Consider the following 18986-nt stretch of genomic DNA (forward strand, 5'->3'; position numbering starts at 1 on the left):
CTCCCTACATACCATGATCATAACTTGGTGTGCGTCACGACTGTGCGGTCTAATTAGAAAATACATTTATCAGTTTTTACTTGCTAATAGTCGTCGGTGACACGACATCGCTACACTGATACCTACCAGGAATACAAGCAGCGGACCTCCTCAGCTAGTCTTGCATTCTGTAGCCGGATGCGAAAGCAAGTGCTTGGGGCATGACTAGGTGATTGGGATTAGGAGCCCACTAGTGTTCAGGCGCAAGGTATGTACGTACAAATGCCTGTACATCCGTTACGCATATCCCATCAGTAACAGTGACTATGACCGGTGAGATGCGATCATTCAAATTTTCGTACGGCGCTTTCCAGTCCGGTTAATTGTGCGCGATCACACCATTCAGGTTGGCAATCACAACCCGAATTTTGTGATGGACCACAACAAACAACAACAACAAACAACAACAACAACAACAACAAGCATTTACAGTACACTAGCAGTCTACATAGCAAACAAAACCCTCGACGCATTTGGAGAAAACTCGAAGGACAGCTATTTTCAGAAAGGGGTCGGTGAACAGCTGCTAGCCCAGTTATCGGCTATCTGTGCACATATTAGCAGTAGTGACGGTGAGTTGACAGATTGGCTGGCTTTGACACTGCAATGCAAGCACGAGGAAATGGTCCTATCTTATACTTCATAGGTGTAACTTGCATAGTAAGAGTGGGAAGCAAAGGGGTGGCTAGCTTCTCATGCAAGCGAGAGTCACTTCGACCCTTTATTTCAAAGATCGGTTCTAGCTCCGACATTGTACGGTCTGCATCTTTTTTCAAGCTATCAAAAAAGTTCATCGTCTCTTACTGATCACACTTTGGGTAGATCATGAATATTACATTGCGTCACGGAAATCAAAGTCGAAAACAAAGCCAGAGACAAGAGAAGAAAGCCATACATCATGTTGCTAGAGATTGCTCTCAGCCTGGATTTTCTGAAATCTCGACAGGGCACCGGGAGTTCCCGAATAGTCCAGGCAGCATAACTTGGCCTACCTCAGGTCTTGGACCTAAGTTTGAAACCCCTCAAATGATCCAGGGACAGCATAGTGATTCATTGCCTCCCAAAAACACTAACGCAATCCCCATGCAGAACCTTATGCAGGAATATCAACGGAGCAATCCTGAAAAATATTTGGAAGCCGTCTTACAGGATATAGATAGTTGGGTGGCGAACCTAGTACAGCAAGACCCCAAGCAGCAGAAGTGGCTGGTCGATCGGTTGCTTAACGAGGCTTCTTTAAGATACGGAGAAGTCTTGGACCTCATCGACCGACTAGGGGACACGTTCATCCAACTTCCAGTCCTTATGGATCAGTACGGTGGTGTGGCGAGCTTCTGCGAACAGCATAGCGTCGTCGTAGCTGTCAAGGATTCGAAGGCTAAGAGGCGTGCTGAGCAGTCATCTGCAATCAAGAACGTGAAGAAATTTCAGCCCGGGTTAGTAGAGAACTACATTGAGCAGTTCGTACCGAGAATGCTTGACACACACCAAGCCATCTCCGATGTGGCTTTTGTTCTACGACGCATCAACCTTCAAGAAGCCTCCTATCTGTTGAATATGGCCGCCATACGCCGTATCGAAACACCAAACCGAACTAAAGACCGTTGGATTAATGGGGCTGACTGGGCTGAGGTAAAGAGCCTCATCAAGGAAATCTGCAGCTTTGCATGCAACAACACATGGGGGGAGAGCGAAATTGCTCTCAGCACATGCAAAGTGCTAAGGACTGAGGCTGAGAAGGCTGGCTTGAAGAAAGCGGATGTGGGATACAGCGCTCAAAAAGCTGTCCCTTGTACGCATCTTAAGTATGGTGAAATGCCCAACCCAGCAGCGGCTTATTGGACGAAGGTAGTAATTTTGTTCCGGAATAGCACTAATCCGAACACTGGTGTGCTCTATTCGGACGAGTCAGTGAAGGCGAGCCGTCTGGAGGGATTGGGCGTGATGCGACACAGCGTGTATCGTATTCTCGCTCCGTATACTAGAGCTATTGAGAATGAGCCTATGGAAGAGAACGAGACTGCTGAGACTGCTCGATATTATCGACGACAGCCATGGCAGAGTAAGGAAGAAGAGAGTGACAAACTGGTTTCCAGTGACATAACAGACCTCATGGAGAAAAAGATCATGCACAGCCGATTTGCTTCAGTGTCGCCAAACACCCTTTCTGTTGATGTATTTCCGCCCAGTGAGAATGGAAACAACGCCTATGACGAAGGATGCAACATACGTACGAACTCGAACTTGCAGCCGATTCCTGGCGACGACTGCAAATTTGATAGTCAGCATGCGCAAGTGTTGGCACAAGCCAATCAAATTTTCGTTGCGAAGGATATCCCAACAAAAGAAAAACAAGACAGTCCGGCTGATTCCTGGTACTACGAAGTCGATATGAGAAGGGCTGGTACACAAACGCCTTCTACTCAACAGGGGCTCTGTTTCCGTCATACTCAGGCAGTGGCTCGTAATGTAGATGTTGCAAACGGCACGGAGGACCACATCGCGCTCAATCATACTCTATCGGTGCTATTTCCACGGAAAAATCAGTGCGTACAGTTTTGATCACAGCCTATTACGAGAAGTTCTTCTCTAAGTAGATATAGGAGGGATGCCATACTGAATTACCGGTACCAACCCAACACGACTTCCGGGATCTTCAAAGAGCTTGATTGGGATTCGATTGGCAGGAAAACAGGACTCACTTATATTGTTCAACAATACGAAAAGACCGGGAGCGTCGTCTTGAATTGCTTCGAATGGATGTTTGACGACCCTGAGTTAGAGAGGATTATTGACACGCTCTTCCGCATGTATAAATACCACCAGCGTCGGGTTGATGGTCGCGAAAACCTCGGCTGGGTGCGCTTCATGTGTCATTCGTTGATTCAACAGGCAATCCGAGTGGACTTAGGGTATTGGATGATGTACGCGATGCTCCGTGGAGAACACACTCTGCTCTCATATCCGTATTACACTATGTACGCGCAAATAGGAGCTGATACAGCCTTTCGCCATATTGATCAAGCGGTCATTAATGAAGGCGCCGACGCGAAGCTCATGCACGGCAGCATTTCCTTAGACGACGAGGATGAGAACAATTGCACAGAACTACTTATGGGCTTCCATCGGCATCTTCCGGAATATCGGCAATGGCGCGAGACCACTGGCCGCGCTCGCGCTATAAATGTGATTCAAGGATGGAAAGACGAGAATGATTGGCCTCAGGTCATTCAAGACAAGCTTCCTGACATAAAATGGATTCGTCAACCTTGCAAGCGAGGACAAGTGCGAATCTCTCACCCTCTGCTGCCATACGGTTCGACCGGCCCGATGACGGTAAATCGGCGGATAATTCCCTGTTGGTACGTCGTTGTACGTAACGGCACGATGGAGAACCCGAATTTGGGAACATATGAAGAAATCTGTAAGGCTCACCGGGAGCTCTTAGCTGCTCCGCGATCACCATCGGGGTATCCAAATAAGTATGGCGGAACTGATCAGCCTTTCCCTGCGGACGTCCGAATAGATCTACAATCATACATCCAGAGGGCACTTGTTGGCCAGGTGCATTGGGGAGACCCTATGGTTCGCCGCGAAATGCATATCGAGTTTGGAAATGGTGATGAAGAAAGCATAAACAAATTTATTGCGAGGCAGCGGGTCCACGTGGCGAATGAGATAAAGCGGCTCTTCCCCATAGTTGAGATGCTTGAGAGGGATGCCTTCCGGGCAGTACTCGAGGAAGGCATCCCAGACCGATCATTTTTCAGCAACCAGGGTATCCATCCTCCACATGGAGATTCTGGATGGAGCACTTGTGACAAAGAGAGCGTACAAGAGGAAGCGTTACGCATGATGCAACAAGATTTCGACACGAAGCCAGATGAGAGGCAGCGCGCCGTCAAATCAAGAACGCTCGTTAGAGATCTTTCGAGCTCACATGTACTCACTCAAAGTTTGATGTCTCCCGCCTCCTCTTATTCGTCTCAACAAAAAGTTGAACCGTCTTGCGCTCAGTCTCAGAAGTGCTCTCACGACGGCTTCCACTCGACTAAATGTCCTTCTAATATAGCAGAAGTGCATCAAGAAAAGATTGGGCTGCGGAGGAGTGAGCGCATCCGCCATTTGAAATAGTCTTATAAACAGGGCACTGTTAGTGTGCTTCTTGAAATGGGCCGGTATAGTTGGAAGGGGTCGCACACATAGCATATATTCTGAGCGAGGCAGAGCACACTCGAGATACGTATAACAGTCCACAGTTTGGGTATATTTAAATGAGTAGTAGGATACTACTTATTGATAAGTGCTGTTGTTACACAACGACATGATTTATGATGGACTCTAAAAACTCTACACTTGTCAGCCGCAGCCATGCTAGAATTTTAGAGATATGCTTATTCGGCTGCGTAACATCGGGTGACGTGACAAACATTCACATCTCCATCGGATCGAATGATTGGGTAGCTGAAGGGCCCAGACCTTGTGTGCTTTACCAGAAGCGTGTAAATATTGTTCTGTGAGACGTTGTTTTGCTAATCTATCGTACAATCAATTCCATTTGCACAAAGGTTATTAGTTAGGGTGATGTACATAGACGATGCGCTTTGTATGTTGAAGGTCCTGCCATTGTTGATAAATATACCCCGAGAATCTTCAATCAATAGCTCTCCTGAAACGGCAAGCTGGTATAGCTTCTTTGGGGTTCAAATAGTTAGACACCTCTTTAGCGCATTGGCGCAGTGCCGAGCAGCAGTTGATGGCGAGTTTTGAAGCACAGGCTTTGGCACTGTTGTGAGCGCCAGGTATGTATCCTCAACTCCGCATCACCTGGAATGTCTCTTGTTCCCGGAGCACCAGCAAATACTTTCTGTACCGCCGTACTGGTGATAGGCATCTGAGACTCGGGCACACCGTTCAACATCCAAGGCCCATAGTTGTAAGTACCACCATGAACGACTTTGCGCATCGGATCTATTATAGAGTATTAGATTCACGAGCAACTGAAGATTTGCGCATGCAAAAGGTCGCATAAACACTGCAACACAATGCTTGTTGTGCAACTCCTCACGAGCTTAGCCTAGTGCCAGCTGTTGCGTTGCAAGATTGATTGTTTGGTTCTGCCAGAGATCCGGCTACTACCACTAAATACGCTACGTATAATCCAGATCTGGAAATAATCGCCACAGAGGTGACCTGCCCTTTCAACACAAGCTCGCAGCATGTGTTACTGACACGTTCATGACAATCTACATTTAGAATCCAAACAGCAGTCGAATCTTGTTTACAATAGGTCCCAGGAGCGCGTTGACTGCACGTCTACGACAGGGTCTGTTGCCACGTGGGAACTTTCGAGATGGTGAACGCGGTAGCCACTGAGGTACTTATCCTGCTTCCTGCAACAAGTCACGCACCTGTGCGGCGCACTTTAGGTCAACCACTTCCAGGCTATACTGCAGCAGAAGGTAAAGTTTGCATGAACACATCCAGACAAAGGCTCCTTGCGTGGCCGAAGCATCAACAATCGTCATGATTCCTAGTGCAAATACCACGTAGTGTGGTGGATTGGTTCCTTACTCTGCGATTTACAGAAGCTACGTCCAAACATAGTGCCAGCAACTACTTTCCCTTGTAGACTTGTTTGTATAGCCTGCCCCTCAGTCTCTCCACTACTAGAATTTGCACGCCGCAATCACTTGCTCATCTAAGGTTAACACCCCTCGAAGTGTAGCAGCCTAAAACATTACCCGCTAAAGCGCACACTTACTGGTATGTACCAATCTATCACACGTGGTATAATTTTGTCTGCGTAACGAAACCAAGTTTCTGACGAATCATGATCTAGGCAAACCAAGGTTCTAAAGCGCGTCCAAATGCACGTGCGCTCTGCCTACTGCTATAAACCCAGCCATGTCGTCCTCTAGGCCAAGTATACTTCTCAACACGGCCTACTAGACTTTGTCCAGGAACAAAAAATACTAACCCAGATGACCCGGTTGAGTAGAGTGACCGCTACCATAATGATCCATGTGATAGAGATGTAAAGTTGCGTTTGAGCAGGGGTCAGACAGTAAAGAGGAGACGAACTGCCTTCAGGAAAAGACCAGCGACATGGTCAATTTCGCAGAGATTTTGTTCGGAGGCGCTCGCAAGTCAGCATCTGTGCGCATGTTAGCGCTGAGAGTACGTACTCGGACGTAATGCCCTGCCAATAGCACCTTTTATTGCAGCCATGTGCTGTAAGTAACAGTCTTTGCTGGCTGCTGGGCGAGTAGGTTACCGTCGGCAGTAGATAGTAGATAGAACTTGTCAATCCAATTGTGTACCACAACCAACCCATTACCCTATTGCTAACAGACTAAACTCATCTCAACAACTACGGCGCTGCACAACTCGTACGCTTGTTATCTATATTAAATTATCAGCTCTGTAGCGTGCGCAAAACGCCTGCAAATAGCGTACGCCTCTATACGGTGAGAGCGTGAGTGTCCTATTAGCATACCCAGCGTCAGCTAGGTAATATCGACTTTGCGGTGCTGATCGTCCTCGCTGGATAGCATCCTGTAGCTCTAGTACTCGCCCATGGTGAGCTGAGCCCTCCCAACCAGCCAGCCAGTTCATATCAAAATCGACTACTGCGAGTACGTTTTGAGTGAGCTCTCCCTTGCGATTGCGGAAGGACGACTGCTGACTACATGGTACGTGTACTTTTAGGTGTGTCCCATCAAGTGCGCCCACGCAGTCTCTGAAGCTGGTCTCACCACCTCGGAATCTATCTGGATCAGCCCGTCCAGAACTTGATACAAGTGTCTTGGCTCTAGTAAGTAATCTAGCGGTAACTGCGAGAGTTTTTCAAACTAACCGAGACACAGTATCCAGTCATTGCCCGCAGCGATATTTGGCATTTCGCCACGATGATCCCACACCGCAAGATGTACAAAAATACGAGAAATATTTCTTCAACTGACGCCCCCCATCGCGCACACCATGATGCCGCAACCGACCGGCTAACGGTTCGAATACTGGCCGGGTGGGTCGGCTCTCAGCAAATAACTGCGTATCGTCACTCAAGCAAGCAGCTAGCCAGAGATACCCACAGTCGTGATCATTATCGTGAGGTCGAACGCCCGAAGGTGGAGCAGGATATAGATTGCTGGCAGCTACTGCCAGTGCCGACCCCTCCTCCTTCCCCCAAGATCATACCGTCCGGGGCGAACCTGAGTCTTGGAAGCCCCACTATATCACCACCTTGGCCCTATTGGCAGGTAATATCCCATACGTACATTTCACGTTTTACCTAGACTTCCTTGCCAACTATCTAGGTGGTATTCCTTGGTCACCAAGTGTGCGGTTTGTTCAAGGCAAAGGCCCTTGCATACTCAAGAACCGTACGTACTACCAGCTCAAATTGGAAAATGGGCCATATCTCCCTCAAGTACCTGGTATGCACGGTGCCAAACATTGGCAGTATGGCCTTGGTCATGACTTGTGGGCGCGCAGCCCTTCAAGTCGACACTCGGTGCACTGAGCGTCCCCCCCCAGCAATAAACTTTACCTAATTGGGTATCGCGATGACTACCCGATTCAATACGTTCTTCTATGCGCCTTAGCAACCACTCTACGAGGACGGCGATAGCAAGATGGTCTAGGGTTGGGGTTAGCATAGGGTACTCGGGTCAGGGTTGGATAGGGTGTGGGTATCCGGGAATCTGTCAAAGAAGTGTTTTCAAAAGTACAAACTACCAGTTGCTACCCTCAGATACAATACAAGTCCATTCCAGCTATTATATCTGTGAAGCAACGGTTGTAAGATCCTATCGGTATCCCAACCCTTCGGCCAAGCGAACGCAGCCAGAATCGAATTTCCACGTGATAATCTGTCCACCAAGAGGACCAATAGCCCTAGCCCATCGATCTTCTTCTCCTTCGCTGACAAGCCCTAGTACAGTAACCGCAAGGAATCTGTTTTCAGCAATGTACCGAAGGTCTCGAATAATGCCGTATAGCCACGGCAAGGGCGTGTTAGCTATGTCATAGAGTCTCAATTGAACCACTACGCTACGGACGACGGAAAGCATTGGTAGTACGTCGTACATGAATCGTCTGACCATATGCGCGGATAACCCGTCTCTCCCCTCCATGCAGATGCCTGTAGTGTATCTAGCTCGGGCTGCTACCTCTTTCGCAATTTGGTCAACTCGTTCAATGCCAATGCCGCAGAAGTGAGTTTCTGACTTAGGGACGGAGAGTGCGTCTAGCGCTGCCATGAGCAATAATCCAAACATAGTAGACGCATAGCAGATACTATCGCGGTGGTATGGAGACCGTCCGTCTTCTGGCGTACATAGGCGGTGTTGGTTGCTGTTTGGAATCCCTTGTGGATATAGGCGACCAGTTGGCCTGGTGCGGACGGTAAACGGGTGACGCTCCAGATACTGCAAGAGATGGGCTCGTAGCTCGCTCATGTACTCTCTCCGCATCTGGGCTGAGACAAAACAAGGTGCTGCAGTAGGGTTTAGGCAGTAATAGCGGATCCAAGGGAAGCGTGTCTGGTCTAGCGCGGCATGGACCTCTGGTACGTTGGGTAATAGATGAGCGTAGACTTGGTTGCGCAGTTCGCCAGGTAAATCATTCCAGTTTTTGGTATATTGTACGCGCTTCGTAGGCGGAGCAGTAGTCGCCAACTGCTCATGCGTGGTGGAGTCAGGTGAGTTCGTGGCCAACCGCTTCGGCGTATCAGGCATGATGGAATCGTTTACCTTTGCCATGGTATGCTCCCCTGCTAGCTTGTTAGCGGGCTGAAACTACCTTTGGCGGATAGAACAAACCAGAATTGGCTATAGCCAACTATAGCGTGAGGGGTTAGAGGGGAGAAGACATGAAATTTGTTGGGTGGGGTTGTGTTTACGGTTTCTGCGTGAAGGTGAACCGTCAAAGGCGCGTACCCTTCGTAGAGCGAGCGCGGCGCTTGCTGAGTAATGAGAGTGAAAGGGTTAAGCGTTTGGTAAGGCGATGCTGTATTAGCTAGAAATACAGTCGCTACTATCGTCGAGCAAGGCAAGGATAGAGGGAAGAAATAGAAAAAAAAACATGGGGATTACCCAGGCCTGGCCTCACCTATGTCGGCTACGGTAGGATAAAGGAGATGGGAGGCTTACAAGTGAGTAGGAAGGAGAGGCGTTGTCTTGGGTGTAAAAGGTGCGTCTCCTGGTGCAAACGTCCTCGCAGTCACCCAGTCTTCCAGCTAGACTAGTAAGATGGGCTAGTTTAGGATGGCTCCAGCCTTTCGAGTGCTAGCGGAACCCGTAAGAAGACTACTCTTTTTCACGAATCGATAGAAGCTCAAAGACAACCTATCGAGTACGCTACGACCATGACGATACCCGGATATACGCCAATAGCTTTCCAACGTTGGGGTTGATGGACTCAAACGACTAAACCACCACGACTGAATATAGCCATTAGTGACGCAACGTTCGTCTCTTGCAAGGCGCGCAGTTTGCAGCGTGTGATCATGTACTGCCGCAGTAGCTTTGTCCTTTGACCTTCTTACCCATCTGACTTGCGGGTGCGCGGTTCTCCAAGGTCAGATTAGATGACGCCGCTTCTTGCCGCTATTCGCTGTAATTTACCGCTATTTCCTATTATCTACTGCGAATGCTATGTGCATAGCATACAGCTACCAGCGACACATTACTTTCCACCCTTACCTTCTCCGCCTTTGAGAGAAAGCGATTTGTTTGATGATATTTCGCATGTTTAGCTATATGCTGTCGTCTCCTATAAGTTTGCAGTTCCTTACTACTAGGTACGGTCGTTTTTTTAACTATACATTACAGCATAATAGCCTACTTAGGACCATACAAGAGAGTAGATAACCCAAGGCTAACGTGACAAAGCCTGTTCCCCCTGTTTCAGGGCAATTGCTTTTATCCTGAACCCAGCAGAACAAGAAAAAAATTGTCGTTATCTGTAGATAATGAATAATAAAAAGGGGCACGCCAGCCTCCCAGCGTGTTCCACACACACGCCATTCTTACCCGTACCATTCTACCTACACGATGTGGCCAGCTGAGCTATCCGATGCTGCGGAGGAGTACGACAGCGGGGAGCGGAGTTTTCCCAAAGACATGGACGCATATGTGGCGCGTAACTATCACTATCAGCCACCCAGCGAAGACTACGAAAGCTTGTTTACGTACAACGCACGACTATCGTGGCCACAGGGAGACAAGGCCAGTCCTAGTCCGCGCTGCGCAGGTTGGCTTATCCCGAAGAGCAAAGCACTCACGTCCGTAAGCCGTTATTCATCGCGCACTCTCTCCTAGCCGCCATATGGCTACTGCGTGAGACGGTGGGCGATAGCGCGCTTCCAGCATCAGGTTGGGAGAGGCTGCATAGCGCTGCGCAAGATGTCATGTATGGGGGGATACCTACATCATCGGATATCGTGCTGGAAACGCCCATGGAAGAAGTGGTGGAGTCGGCTTCTGCAGCCGCAGGGTGGGTGCCTCCGTCTACGCAGAGGGCACCGATTGTGACGCAACGGCCTACACCCTCTACAACTCACCCCAATAAACGTGCCCTCATTGTGATTAAGTAAAAAAAAAATCTGCAGCCCACTACTGCTGAAAAATGTTAGAGTTTTCAATAAAAGCTATGAGTGCACTTTTTCTCTTATATATGGTTACTGGCATTTTTTTTTTCTACATGTATACGCATTTGTTGTAGCTGAACAAACGTTGAACAAATGAAATCTATTGAGATGATGGACCGATCAATCTGCTGATCTAGATCAGCAGATAGCTCAGACTATATACTCCTTAGCCTTAAGCTAATCTAGTCTAGTACGTAGTCACACTATCTAATCCACCGCTCACTTCATCTAATCAGATAAGATCAACTTAATCTGGATCAGATGGATCAAAGGATTGGACGGATCAAAGGATCGGACGGATCATGTGATCTTAGATCACGTGATCCTGGTCAGCTTTGACCCATTGATACTGCGACAGCATTGTATTGATGCTGACAGTGAGAAACTCGTTCGTTTGGCAGCTAAATCTATCTAGCGGCGTCCTCAGTTCTTCAACCACGCAAGCGGACTGCTTAGAAAGCTCAACATCCTTTAGCTCTTTCATCTCGTAGTGTGAAAAGCGCCGTACAGCTTGTTTCCGCGCGTTTACGGCTGTCCTGTGCTGCTCTAACAGATGTCTAGTGAGATCGACTACGCCGCTGCAGTGCTGCACCGCTGTCCACGGGTAGTTACACTGCGTCTTTGATTAATTTCCCTCGAAGTTGCTTCTTTATCTAAGCCTAGGTTCTTTTTTAAGAATATCTTACTTTAGTAACAAAGACCATAAAGCAGCTGAAACGAGGAAAAGAGAATAAAGCAGTAAACAAATACATGGAGGGATAGCCTCGTCTAAGAAATTATGCTAAGCATATTTCTATACCGTATCTAATGCTCCTAAAGTATACAAATTGTTGCACTATCGTTTGGATCACAGTACTGCGTGAGGTGAACTAAGTTAGAGATGATTGTAAGTAGATAGTCATAATTAACACAACCAATCACTATAAAGCTACTCCAGTGATAGTCAACGACACATGGGTGAAACTGACCATGCCCATACTGGGCTGGACTGGCCCAACAGGAGTCGAGTCCTGACACAAAGAAACGTACGCACTTGGATTAGACATGGTAGCCCCAAGACGCCACGCTTAGACAGGCACGGACTAGTAATATTGTAACAAAGAGACGAGCCTAGATAAAATCAACATAAGTTAAAACTTTTAAATACAAAGCCATCTTCGATTTGGCATGATAAAACTTCGAACACGAGGCTATTGATCTAGCATAGTTGATCGCCAAAATGACCAAGATTCGAGCCTACCAAAACCCCTGGTACTACCTAAGGGATGCGCTGGCCGCATGGTGCAGAACCAATCGCCAAGATTGGTCAAAAGGTATATTTAAAGATGAGAGAGTGGAGGAGCAGGATCTAATCTCTGTAGATGACATATTACTGCTTGGACACTATGGTGGGGCTCTGCCGCGTGGCAACTTTTTTATTTGCCGAAGAAAGGAAAGAAAAACATTTATCCTCTCTTCATGGAGCCAGATATACCTCTATATCCTTGGACTGCAGCCGATAGCGCCAGAGCACGAGCGGAAAAAAGATTGCCATTGAATCCCTTCCCTCCCGACTATGTGCCCAAGATGGGCCATCCTCCACTTGAAGACAACCCACTCAATCAAGGTCACTCTATTGATGAGTTGTCAAAGAATGATAGACTAAAGACAGAATGGCTGGCTGCACCAGGGCCCATCGAGTTACAAGCTCATGAATGGAGAGGTGGAAGATGTCTTGGGAAGGGATCGGATGGTATTACAGGGTTAGTACTTGGATTGGACGAGTTTGGTATAACTACCCAAGTAAGTTTACTACTACAAAGCTATTAAGCCTCATCTATATGATGAAAGCTACTAACACACAATCATGCTAACTGTATTAAACAGCGTGTAGTAGTGAAGGAAGTCCGGCCTGAAAACAATGGTTGGCGCGACCCCATTGAATGGAGAAACCAGCTACCTCGCGAAATCAGTACCCATCTGCAGATTGAGGAAGCCCGCGAAGCAGTTAATGGGGTAGGTTTCGAAAACATTGTCCAATGTTATGGCTACCATCTCGACGTTCAAAACTGTTACTACCGTCTATACCTCGAATACTGCCCAGGTAGAGACGTTCACAACTCCCTCCAAAAACACTTCAACGATATGGGGAAGCATAAATATGGAAGTTCTGAAAGCTTTGAGTCGTCTCAGAATAGCCAAGCAATAGAAAAGAAGTCTCTTCTTCTTCTTACTGAGCGGTTTGTGGCATGGTTGATGCTCCAGCTGGTAAAGGCTTGCTATGTTCTCCGCACGGGCTACCCTATCGCACAGCACAACCAGGGAATAAGACGAGGTTGGAAGCCAATTACGCACTGCGATATCAAGTTGAATAATATATTTGTGAAGCCTCCAGAATTTAGACCTGCAGAAGGCCAGCCAGAAGATGTTAGTAGCTTTATTTCTATACATGGCTTGAGGTAAACTAACAGATAACAGTATCCCACTCTAGTTATTGGAGACTTTGGCCGATCTTTTACGAATATGGACCCAAGCCATTCTCTTACTGGCGACAATCTGCCAGATGGGCCCATATCCATCAGTAGAAATCGTGATAATCCTCATGCGTACGTATTCGATAGCCTAGAACGTGCATACCCTCCAGTAAGTATCATTTATGACATATACTAGCAGAACATTAAGTGGGAATAGGAGCAACAGAACGTTATATATGACGAAAATGGAACCCCGATTCCTTTATCAGAATGGACTGATGTATGGCAAATGTAAGTCCTAGATATTATTAGTGTAAGCTAGTGCTATAACTAACTATGAAGTTAAAGTGGCCATATGGGATACAATCTTATTATGAATGGTACTGAAGACCAACATGGCCCTCTCCGTCTAGTACCTAGGGATGAAGACGATGATGGCGATGATGACGACGATAACGATAAAAATATTGGTTACTTTGCCGACAAAAGAAACCCAGGCCCTACAAACACTGATACCTCCCAACCTTTTGACGATGCTCGTCAGTTCCCAACATGCGTAAACTATTCAGCAGGACTAAATAATCTCATCGCAAACTGTTTGAACTGGGATCCACAGCAGCGACCGACGCTGCTAGATATCTACAGGCGTGCAACCGAGCTTCTATCTAATTGTCCAGATACTGTTGAGAGCAGAAGGGTTGAACCATTTGTAATACACCGAGAAGATCATTACAAACAGGGGGCTAAATTCCCAGACGAGGATGTGGACGATAGTCATGTGTTTTCGAATAGTAGCCTCACTGCGAAGAAGCCCACTTAGTATAGTTATCGAATCATCCCCTGCTTACTCGTTTCTTCCTATGCGTTGCACATAGTCTGTGGAAGCCAACAGTTAAAACAGCATGCAAAACTGCTAGAGTCGTACACCTCTAGACTACGACTTTTTTCATTAAAAGAGAGCAGCGTCGGCAAGTTGGCATATGTCGGGTCGGTGGCTTACAGGTCTTCTAGTTATGGCCATGCAGATAGGGCAGACACTAGCCTATTACTCAATACATTGCTGCATATGCTCTAGAGTTGTCTTTTGGCTTGAACGTCTACTCTGTAACCGGCATTCAATCTCGCGTTGCTCATGCGTAGTAGTCTGTGCAAGCGGGCATCGGCATTAGGTAGTACAGAAGGCGTGTGGCGCTTTGTACCGCGAGGATGCACTGTACACTGATCGCAGCGCTCCTCTCCTACACTGCAATGCTCCCAATCTTGCCTTCTATCTATATACTAGTCGATGGCGATTCTTGTTGAATATATGGTAGACAGAAGATTGTATTAATCGCTCATCTCTCTTACCAAGTGTGGGAGCAGCTACTTATATATTCTATCTATAGCGGTGTGGGTGCGGCTCCACCAGCGGTGTGGTTGCGGCTAGAAAGAGCGCTAACCCGACCCGTCCACAAACAGTGGTGGTGGTCGTCACGTGATCCACATCACAAAAAAATCTGCGGTATTGCTCGCCCGTAAGAAAAGCCTTGCCGGGAGTATCGAGTTTGTACGGGAGATGATGCCGTTTATCTCTAGTCTTGGTTCGTCACCACTCCCGCAGCACGATCAACTCACTTAACAGGCCAGTACGGCCAGCTCGCCCACCCTTATTATAGTAGTGCAATAGCAAGGGCATGCTCAAGTAAAGAACGACTCAAACTCCAGGCGCATCAAGCCCCAGCCTAAGCATATTGGTAGCAGTACACAGCTTCACAATACCGCTAGCAAAGGCCTGTACGCGGCAGGCCTTTTCTTGTCCATCTCCTCATAGATCTCCTTATCGGAGGCAGATTGCAATCGCCGTTTTGCTTTTGCAAGCTCAATCTCCTTAGTTTTGTACGGGGGGGGGGGGGGGGGGTGTGCCGAATCGCTGTGCCATGGTGGCTGTAGGTAGGATGGCGGCAAGCAAGTATAGAAGGAGAGATGTGGTGGCACTAGGCAGCAAGTACCTTTGTGGGTGTGGAGCAGCTCGAACTGCGGTTACTCCTTCACTCAGGCACTGATGCGCGAAAGCATGACCAAGTGAAATACAAATGGGGCAAGTGTGCGACCAACACCACATGCGATATAGACAATCGTACCATGCGATCAAGAGCCCAGATACTAAAGCGGCTACCGCTCAGCCTGTGATTGGGTTGCTAGGATGGTGAGTGCATATAATATTTCGAACAGCCTGTAAAAAAGCCAAGGGGCGCTGCAGCTGTAGTTGTATTTTTTGCACGTGATACATGGTGAGTGGCCTTGTTCGACTATGGTCACGGCCAGGCGATAGCCACGGCCACAGACACGCCAAGACTTCTATCGATACGGATCACGCATGCGAAACGGCCGCTTCCCACGATAGGGATCTGCTGTGCTCTGGCAGTAGAGCCAGAAGAGGTGGAACTCGATCTGAAGAATATACTTGATGCCGAGGACTTAATATCCGTCTGTGCTAGACGGGTCGTTGACCAAGAAAGCGCTGTCATCCGTCTGGGCATGGGAAGTTCGGCTACTATGCCGAGGGATTTCAGTTCGTCAGTGGTCAATTCAAGGACCAGCTGTCAGCAGAGCTATCCCAAATCACGCAGCAAGCTAGACAGCTGTCCTGAAACCAGTTCCAGTTCGCTGGTGGGTTAACGTCATCTTGTCGCCACTGCCTACAACCCGTCAGTCAACATTCTCGACATGAATCAAGGAGTGCTTACACCGTCCGTGCCGTCCACGCACATGTATACCACAACTGCTCAGCGGTCACTGTCAGTCCTCCCGTCTGTGATGTCGACGCCGGCGCCGTCGCAGCCGCAGTCGCAGTTATCCTAGGTGTCCCAGTCGACACCTCTACCGTAGTATCCCGGCGCTCCCGGTCTTGCCTTTCGACAGCGTCTTATTTGAACGACAACTATGGAAGATAGTCTGATAACCTCGCTCTTGGAATCGGTTCGGGCAGGACTACGGGCGGACAGTTTCGTTCAAAAAGTCGGCATGGGTATCGGCGCGGGCAGCTGTCCAATGTCAGCTCAACTCCGGTTACAGTAAAACACTGTACAACCAAATTGGTACCTTCAAGAAGGACTGGAAGCATTGGGACGCTTTGCTGTCCCAGTCCAGCTTCACCTTTGATCAGACTGGTCATCCGTTTGCTGCCAAATTCAGATATCAACTGCTGCGAGCAGCAGATACTCTCCGCCAGTTGTTCAGTGGTTATCCGGCAACGGGCAGCTTCGTCGTGACTCCGGAAGAGCTGGTAGCAGGGCTGGTAGCAGGGCTGGCAACAGCGGAGCCGGCGGGTGAGACTCATCGTCGTCGGTCGTCGTCGTCGTCAGTCGTCGTCGTCGTCGGACCCAGAAGTACCGCCGCGGCGGAGAAGACGGGTAAGAGGAGATTTTGGTGAATCTGATCTTGGAAGTCAGCTATCAGGTTCTTTGTCTAGGCTCGTTGGGCAGCTTAGCTCTATTACTTCAAAGATCCCGTCTAACTGCAAGCGAGAGGCTATAGATCTGTTCATGGATCAGTATGGATATCTTCATAACGAGTTCAAATCTGTCATACCTTCTCACCTCGAAGAAGGGCGACAGGCGTGACCTTTTGCTGTATATTCTACAGAAATGAGACGGGACTGGGTGAAGCAGACGCTCAGGCGGGCGCGACAGGATATACTTGATCCTAGGACGTTGTCAGTGGAAGATTTTGCTGTAGAGCTCGCGAGGTTGTAGGCGGGATAGTATCGATTTGATTTGCAAAGCTGACAAATCCGCACGAGCCACTATCATGAGGCTTGGCATGGTGTTGAGTAGCAAACTTGCAATCGCGTCATGTCCAAATGGTGGGGTTGACTAAGCAGAGCAATCACGTGTCTGCCGAATCGGGTAGTTCATGACGTAACATTACGGATTGTCTCTGACGCCACGTGATGGCCGTTTCTTGGCACAAGTTACTGTCAGTTGCTTCATCACTCCTAACTCCCACTTTTACTACTGATGCCAAATTTTTGCTGTCCGCGCGGCCTACTACTCCCGCTGTCGCTTCTGTCGTCGCTGCCGCCGCCGCCGCTCCTGCTGCTCTTGGACATCACTGATCCAGAGTCCTTCTGCAATTTGATTCCTCCGTACAAGCATTTCGTCAGCCTTAATGGGATCTTCTGGTATATCTCCTTCCTCTGCTTCCTCCGCTGGTAACTTCACATCTCAACTTGCGTCTAGATTGAAAACTCATGCGCACGATGAAATATCCGCCACCGCCATTTGAAGACACCAAAGGTACGCTCCACCATATTACGCAGCCGCCAGTGCTGGAGATTGTATACCTCTCGTGGGTTTTGTGGTGTGTAGTCCAGAGCCCCCACCTCTTGCAAATGATAGCGGACGCGTCGAAACGGTGAGAGCAATATCCCACTATTGGCATATCCAGCGTCCGCCAGGTAGCATTTGCGGTCGTCAGGTGCATGAAATCCAAGCCAGAGCGCGTCTTGGTATACTTGACCGTCATGGGCCGAGACCTCCTATCCCACCAGTACGTAAGTAAACCTCATATCAAAATCCATAGCTGCTAACACGTTTTGAATAAGTAACCCCTTACGATTGCGGAAACGTTCCTGGTTACTAGCTGGCACATGAATATGAAAATATGTCCTATCGACTGCGCCGATGCAATTGCAAAAGGCAGCGACGCGCCTGTCGTTTTGGATCCGGGCCGGCGTTGAGCTTGGTGGAAGCTTCACCGCCTCATCATATAGGCTGGTGACTAGTACTTTTAGTGGTTGGTGAAAGTGTCTTACTAGTAGTAAATTATTTGGCTTGCGGGCAAGACAATATCCTACTGACTAAGATATAGTGTCGAGTGAGCCCCCACAGCGGTTTTTCGCATTCCGATACGACGTGCCGTTGCCGCATATATACAAAAACTCCAGCAGCCGCTCCTCAACTGAGTTTCTACTGTCAACACAACTATGTGCTCGGAGGTAATCCGCGAGGGCGTTGAACACTGGTCGACGGAGTCGGCTGTCGACCAGTAGTTGCTTGTCGTCAGTGAGGCAACGATGCCCAACGCCGTCCGCGGTCTCGATCGGACTCCCAGAGTCTGATCCCAGTGTTGTGTCGGCGTCTATGGTGGACTATCTTGATGATAAGTTTAGGAATTACTGCTTTCGTGACAGCTACAGCAACAGTAAAGACCGCTTTAGTATCTATGCTGGGATGTCGACCGTGCAAATTAGAAACTACAACTGAAATTGTTGCTCGCGAGGTCCAGTTGCAAACTGGAGACCTTGGCAGCTCTTTGAGGTACAGTTTCTGTCGATTATGCACAATACAAGGTTTAAATCCACCGCGTCAGCGCTAACAAACTGGACCCAGGTTATATGCTACTGAAACTGGAATGCACCGAACAATTCTCCAGTTACAGTTGCAGTTGCAGTTCCTAGCCGTATACAGCCAAGAACGCCACTACCAGAACTGAAACTGGAGTCACCGAACAGGCCCATAATGTCTGCGCGAAGCAGGTGAGAAGAAGGCCGCTGCCTGTCGTTCACAAAAGTCCCTGATATCCATCACCACGGTATTAGGCAGTGATAGCCCCATCTATCAGGAAATAGCTATGCGGCTGTTATTGGCGCACACTTTCAAATCCGCTCAAGGCCAAGCGTGACTTCGTTTGTTCGTGTTTTCCTCAGCCCAACACAACCACGGTTTGCGCAACCAAGATTCAGGCGAACCAAGGTTCAACGAAGCCACCTCGTTCTTCCTCTGTTCTCTACATAAGCCGCCATGCCGACCCCTCGTAACTCATCCCACAAGCGAGCTGCATCGATGAATCTTAAACAA

General features: G+C 48.4%; 7 protein-coding genes across 7 annotated transcripts; 6 read left to right on the top strand and 1 right to left on the bottom strand.

The window, feature by feature from the left end:
* Window positions 1-1134: 1134 nt before the first annotated feature.
* Window positions 1135-4173, top strand: PSV08DRAFT_186525 (uncharacterized protein; the record flags this gene model as incomplete). The annotated part of the gene is given in 2 exon segments (XM_066091922.1): window positions 1135-2589; window positions 2608-4173. The coding sequence occupies 2 exon segments, from the start codon at window positions 1135-1137 to the stop codon at window positions 4171-4173; spliced, it is 3021 nt and encodes a 1006-aa protein (XP_065948358.1).
* Window positions 4174-6147: 1974 nt separating this feature from the next.
* Window positions 6148-7564, top strand: PSV08DRAFT_186960 (uncharacterized protein; the record flags this gene model as incomplete). Its single annotated transcript, XM_066091950.1, has 6 exons — window positions 6148-6219; window positions 6267-6275; window positions 6649-6734; window positions 6766-6856; window positions 6909-7149; window positions 7170-7564. 6 exons carry the CDS (start codon window positions 6148-6150, stop codon window positions 7562-7564), a joined length of 894 nt encoding a protein of 297 aa, XP_065948359.1.
* Window positions 7565-7850: 286 nt separating this feature from the next.
* Window positions 7851-8804, bottom strand: PSV08DRAFT_355101 (uncharacterized protein; the record flags this gene model as incomplete). Its single annotated transcript, XM_066092893.1, has 1 exon — window positions 7851-8804. One exon carries the CDS (start codon window positions 8802-8804, stop codon window positions 7851-7853), a length of 954 nt encoding a protein of 317 aa, XP_065948360.1.
* A 1293-nt stretch (window positions 8805-10097) lies between these two features.
* PSV08DRAFT_250681 (uncharacterized protein) lies at window positions 10098-10639 on the top strand (the record flags this gene model as incomplete). The annotated part of the gene is made up of 2 exons (XM_066092414.1): window positions 10098-10296; window positions 10365-10639. 2 exons carry the CDS (start codon window positions 10098-10100, stop codon window positions 10637-10639), a joined length of 474 nt encoding a protein of 157 aa, XP_065948361.1.
* Window positions 10640-11958: 1319 nt separating this feature from the next.
* Window positions 11959-13966, top strand: PSV08DRAFT_373649 (kinase-like domain-containing protein; the record flags this gene model as incomplete). The annotated part of the gene is made up of 6 exons (XM_066093246.1): window positions 11959-12006; window positions 12122-12439; window positions 12524-13099; window positions 13151-13282; window positions 13364-13437; window positions 13495-13966. 6 exons carry the CDS (start codon window positions 11959-11961, stop codon window positions 13964-13966), a joined length of 1620 nt encoding a protein of 539 aa, XP_065948362.1.
* Window positions 13967-15413: 1447 nt separating this feature from the next.
* PSV08DRAFT_250683 (uncharacterized protein) lies at window positions 15414-16880 on the top strand (the record flags this gene model as incomplete). Its single annotated transcript, XM_066092415.1, has 4 exons — window positions 15414-15416; window positions 15451-15795; window positions 16115-16538; window positions 16771-16880. 4 exons carry the CDS (start codon window positions 15414-15416, stop codon window positions 16878-16880), a joined length of 882 nt encoding a protein of 293 aa, XP_065948363.1.
* Window positions 16881-18270: 1390 nt separating this feature from the next.
* Window positions 18271-18980, top strand: PSV08DRAFT_326303 (uncharacterized protein). Its single transcript, XM_066092708.1, has 2 exons — window positions 18271-18446; window positions 18519-18980. The coding sequence occupies exons 1-2, from the start codon at window positions 18286-18288 to the stop codon at window positions 18619-18621; spliced, it is 264 nt and encodes an 87-aa protein (XP_065948364.1). The 5' UTR covers window positions 18271-18285; the 3' UTR covers window positions 18622-18980.
* The last annotated feature ends 6 nt before the right edge of the window (window positions 18981-18986 follow it).

This window comes from Bipolaris maydis (assembly GCF_028858645.1).
Source record: "Bipolaris maydis strain C4 unplaced genomic scaffold PSV08scaffold_13, whole genome shotgun sequence".
NCBI lineage: Eukaryota > Fungi > Ascomycota > Dothideomycetes > Pleosporales > Pleosporaceae > Bipolaris > Bipolaris maydis.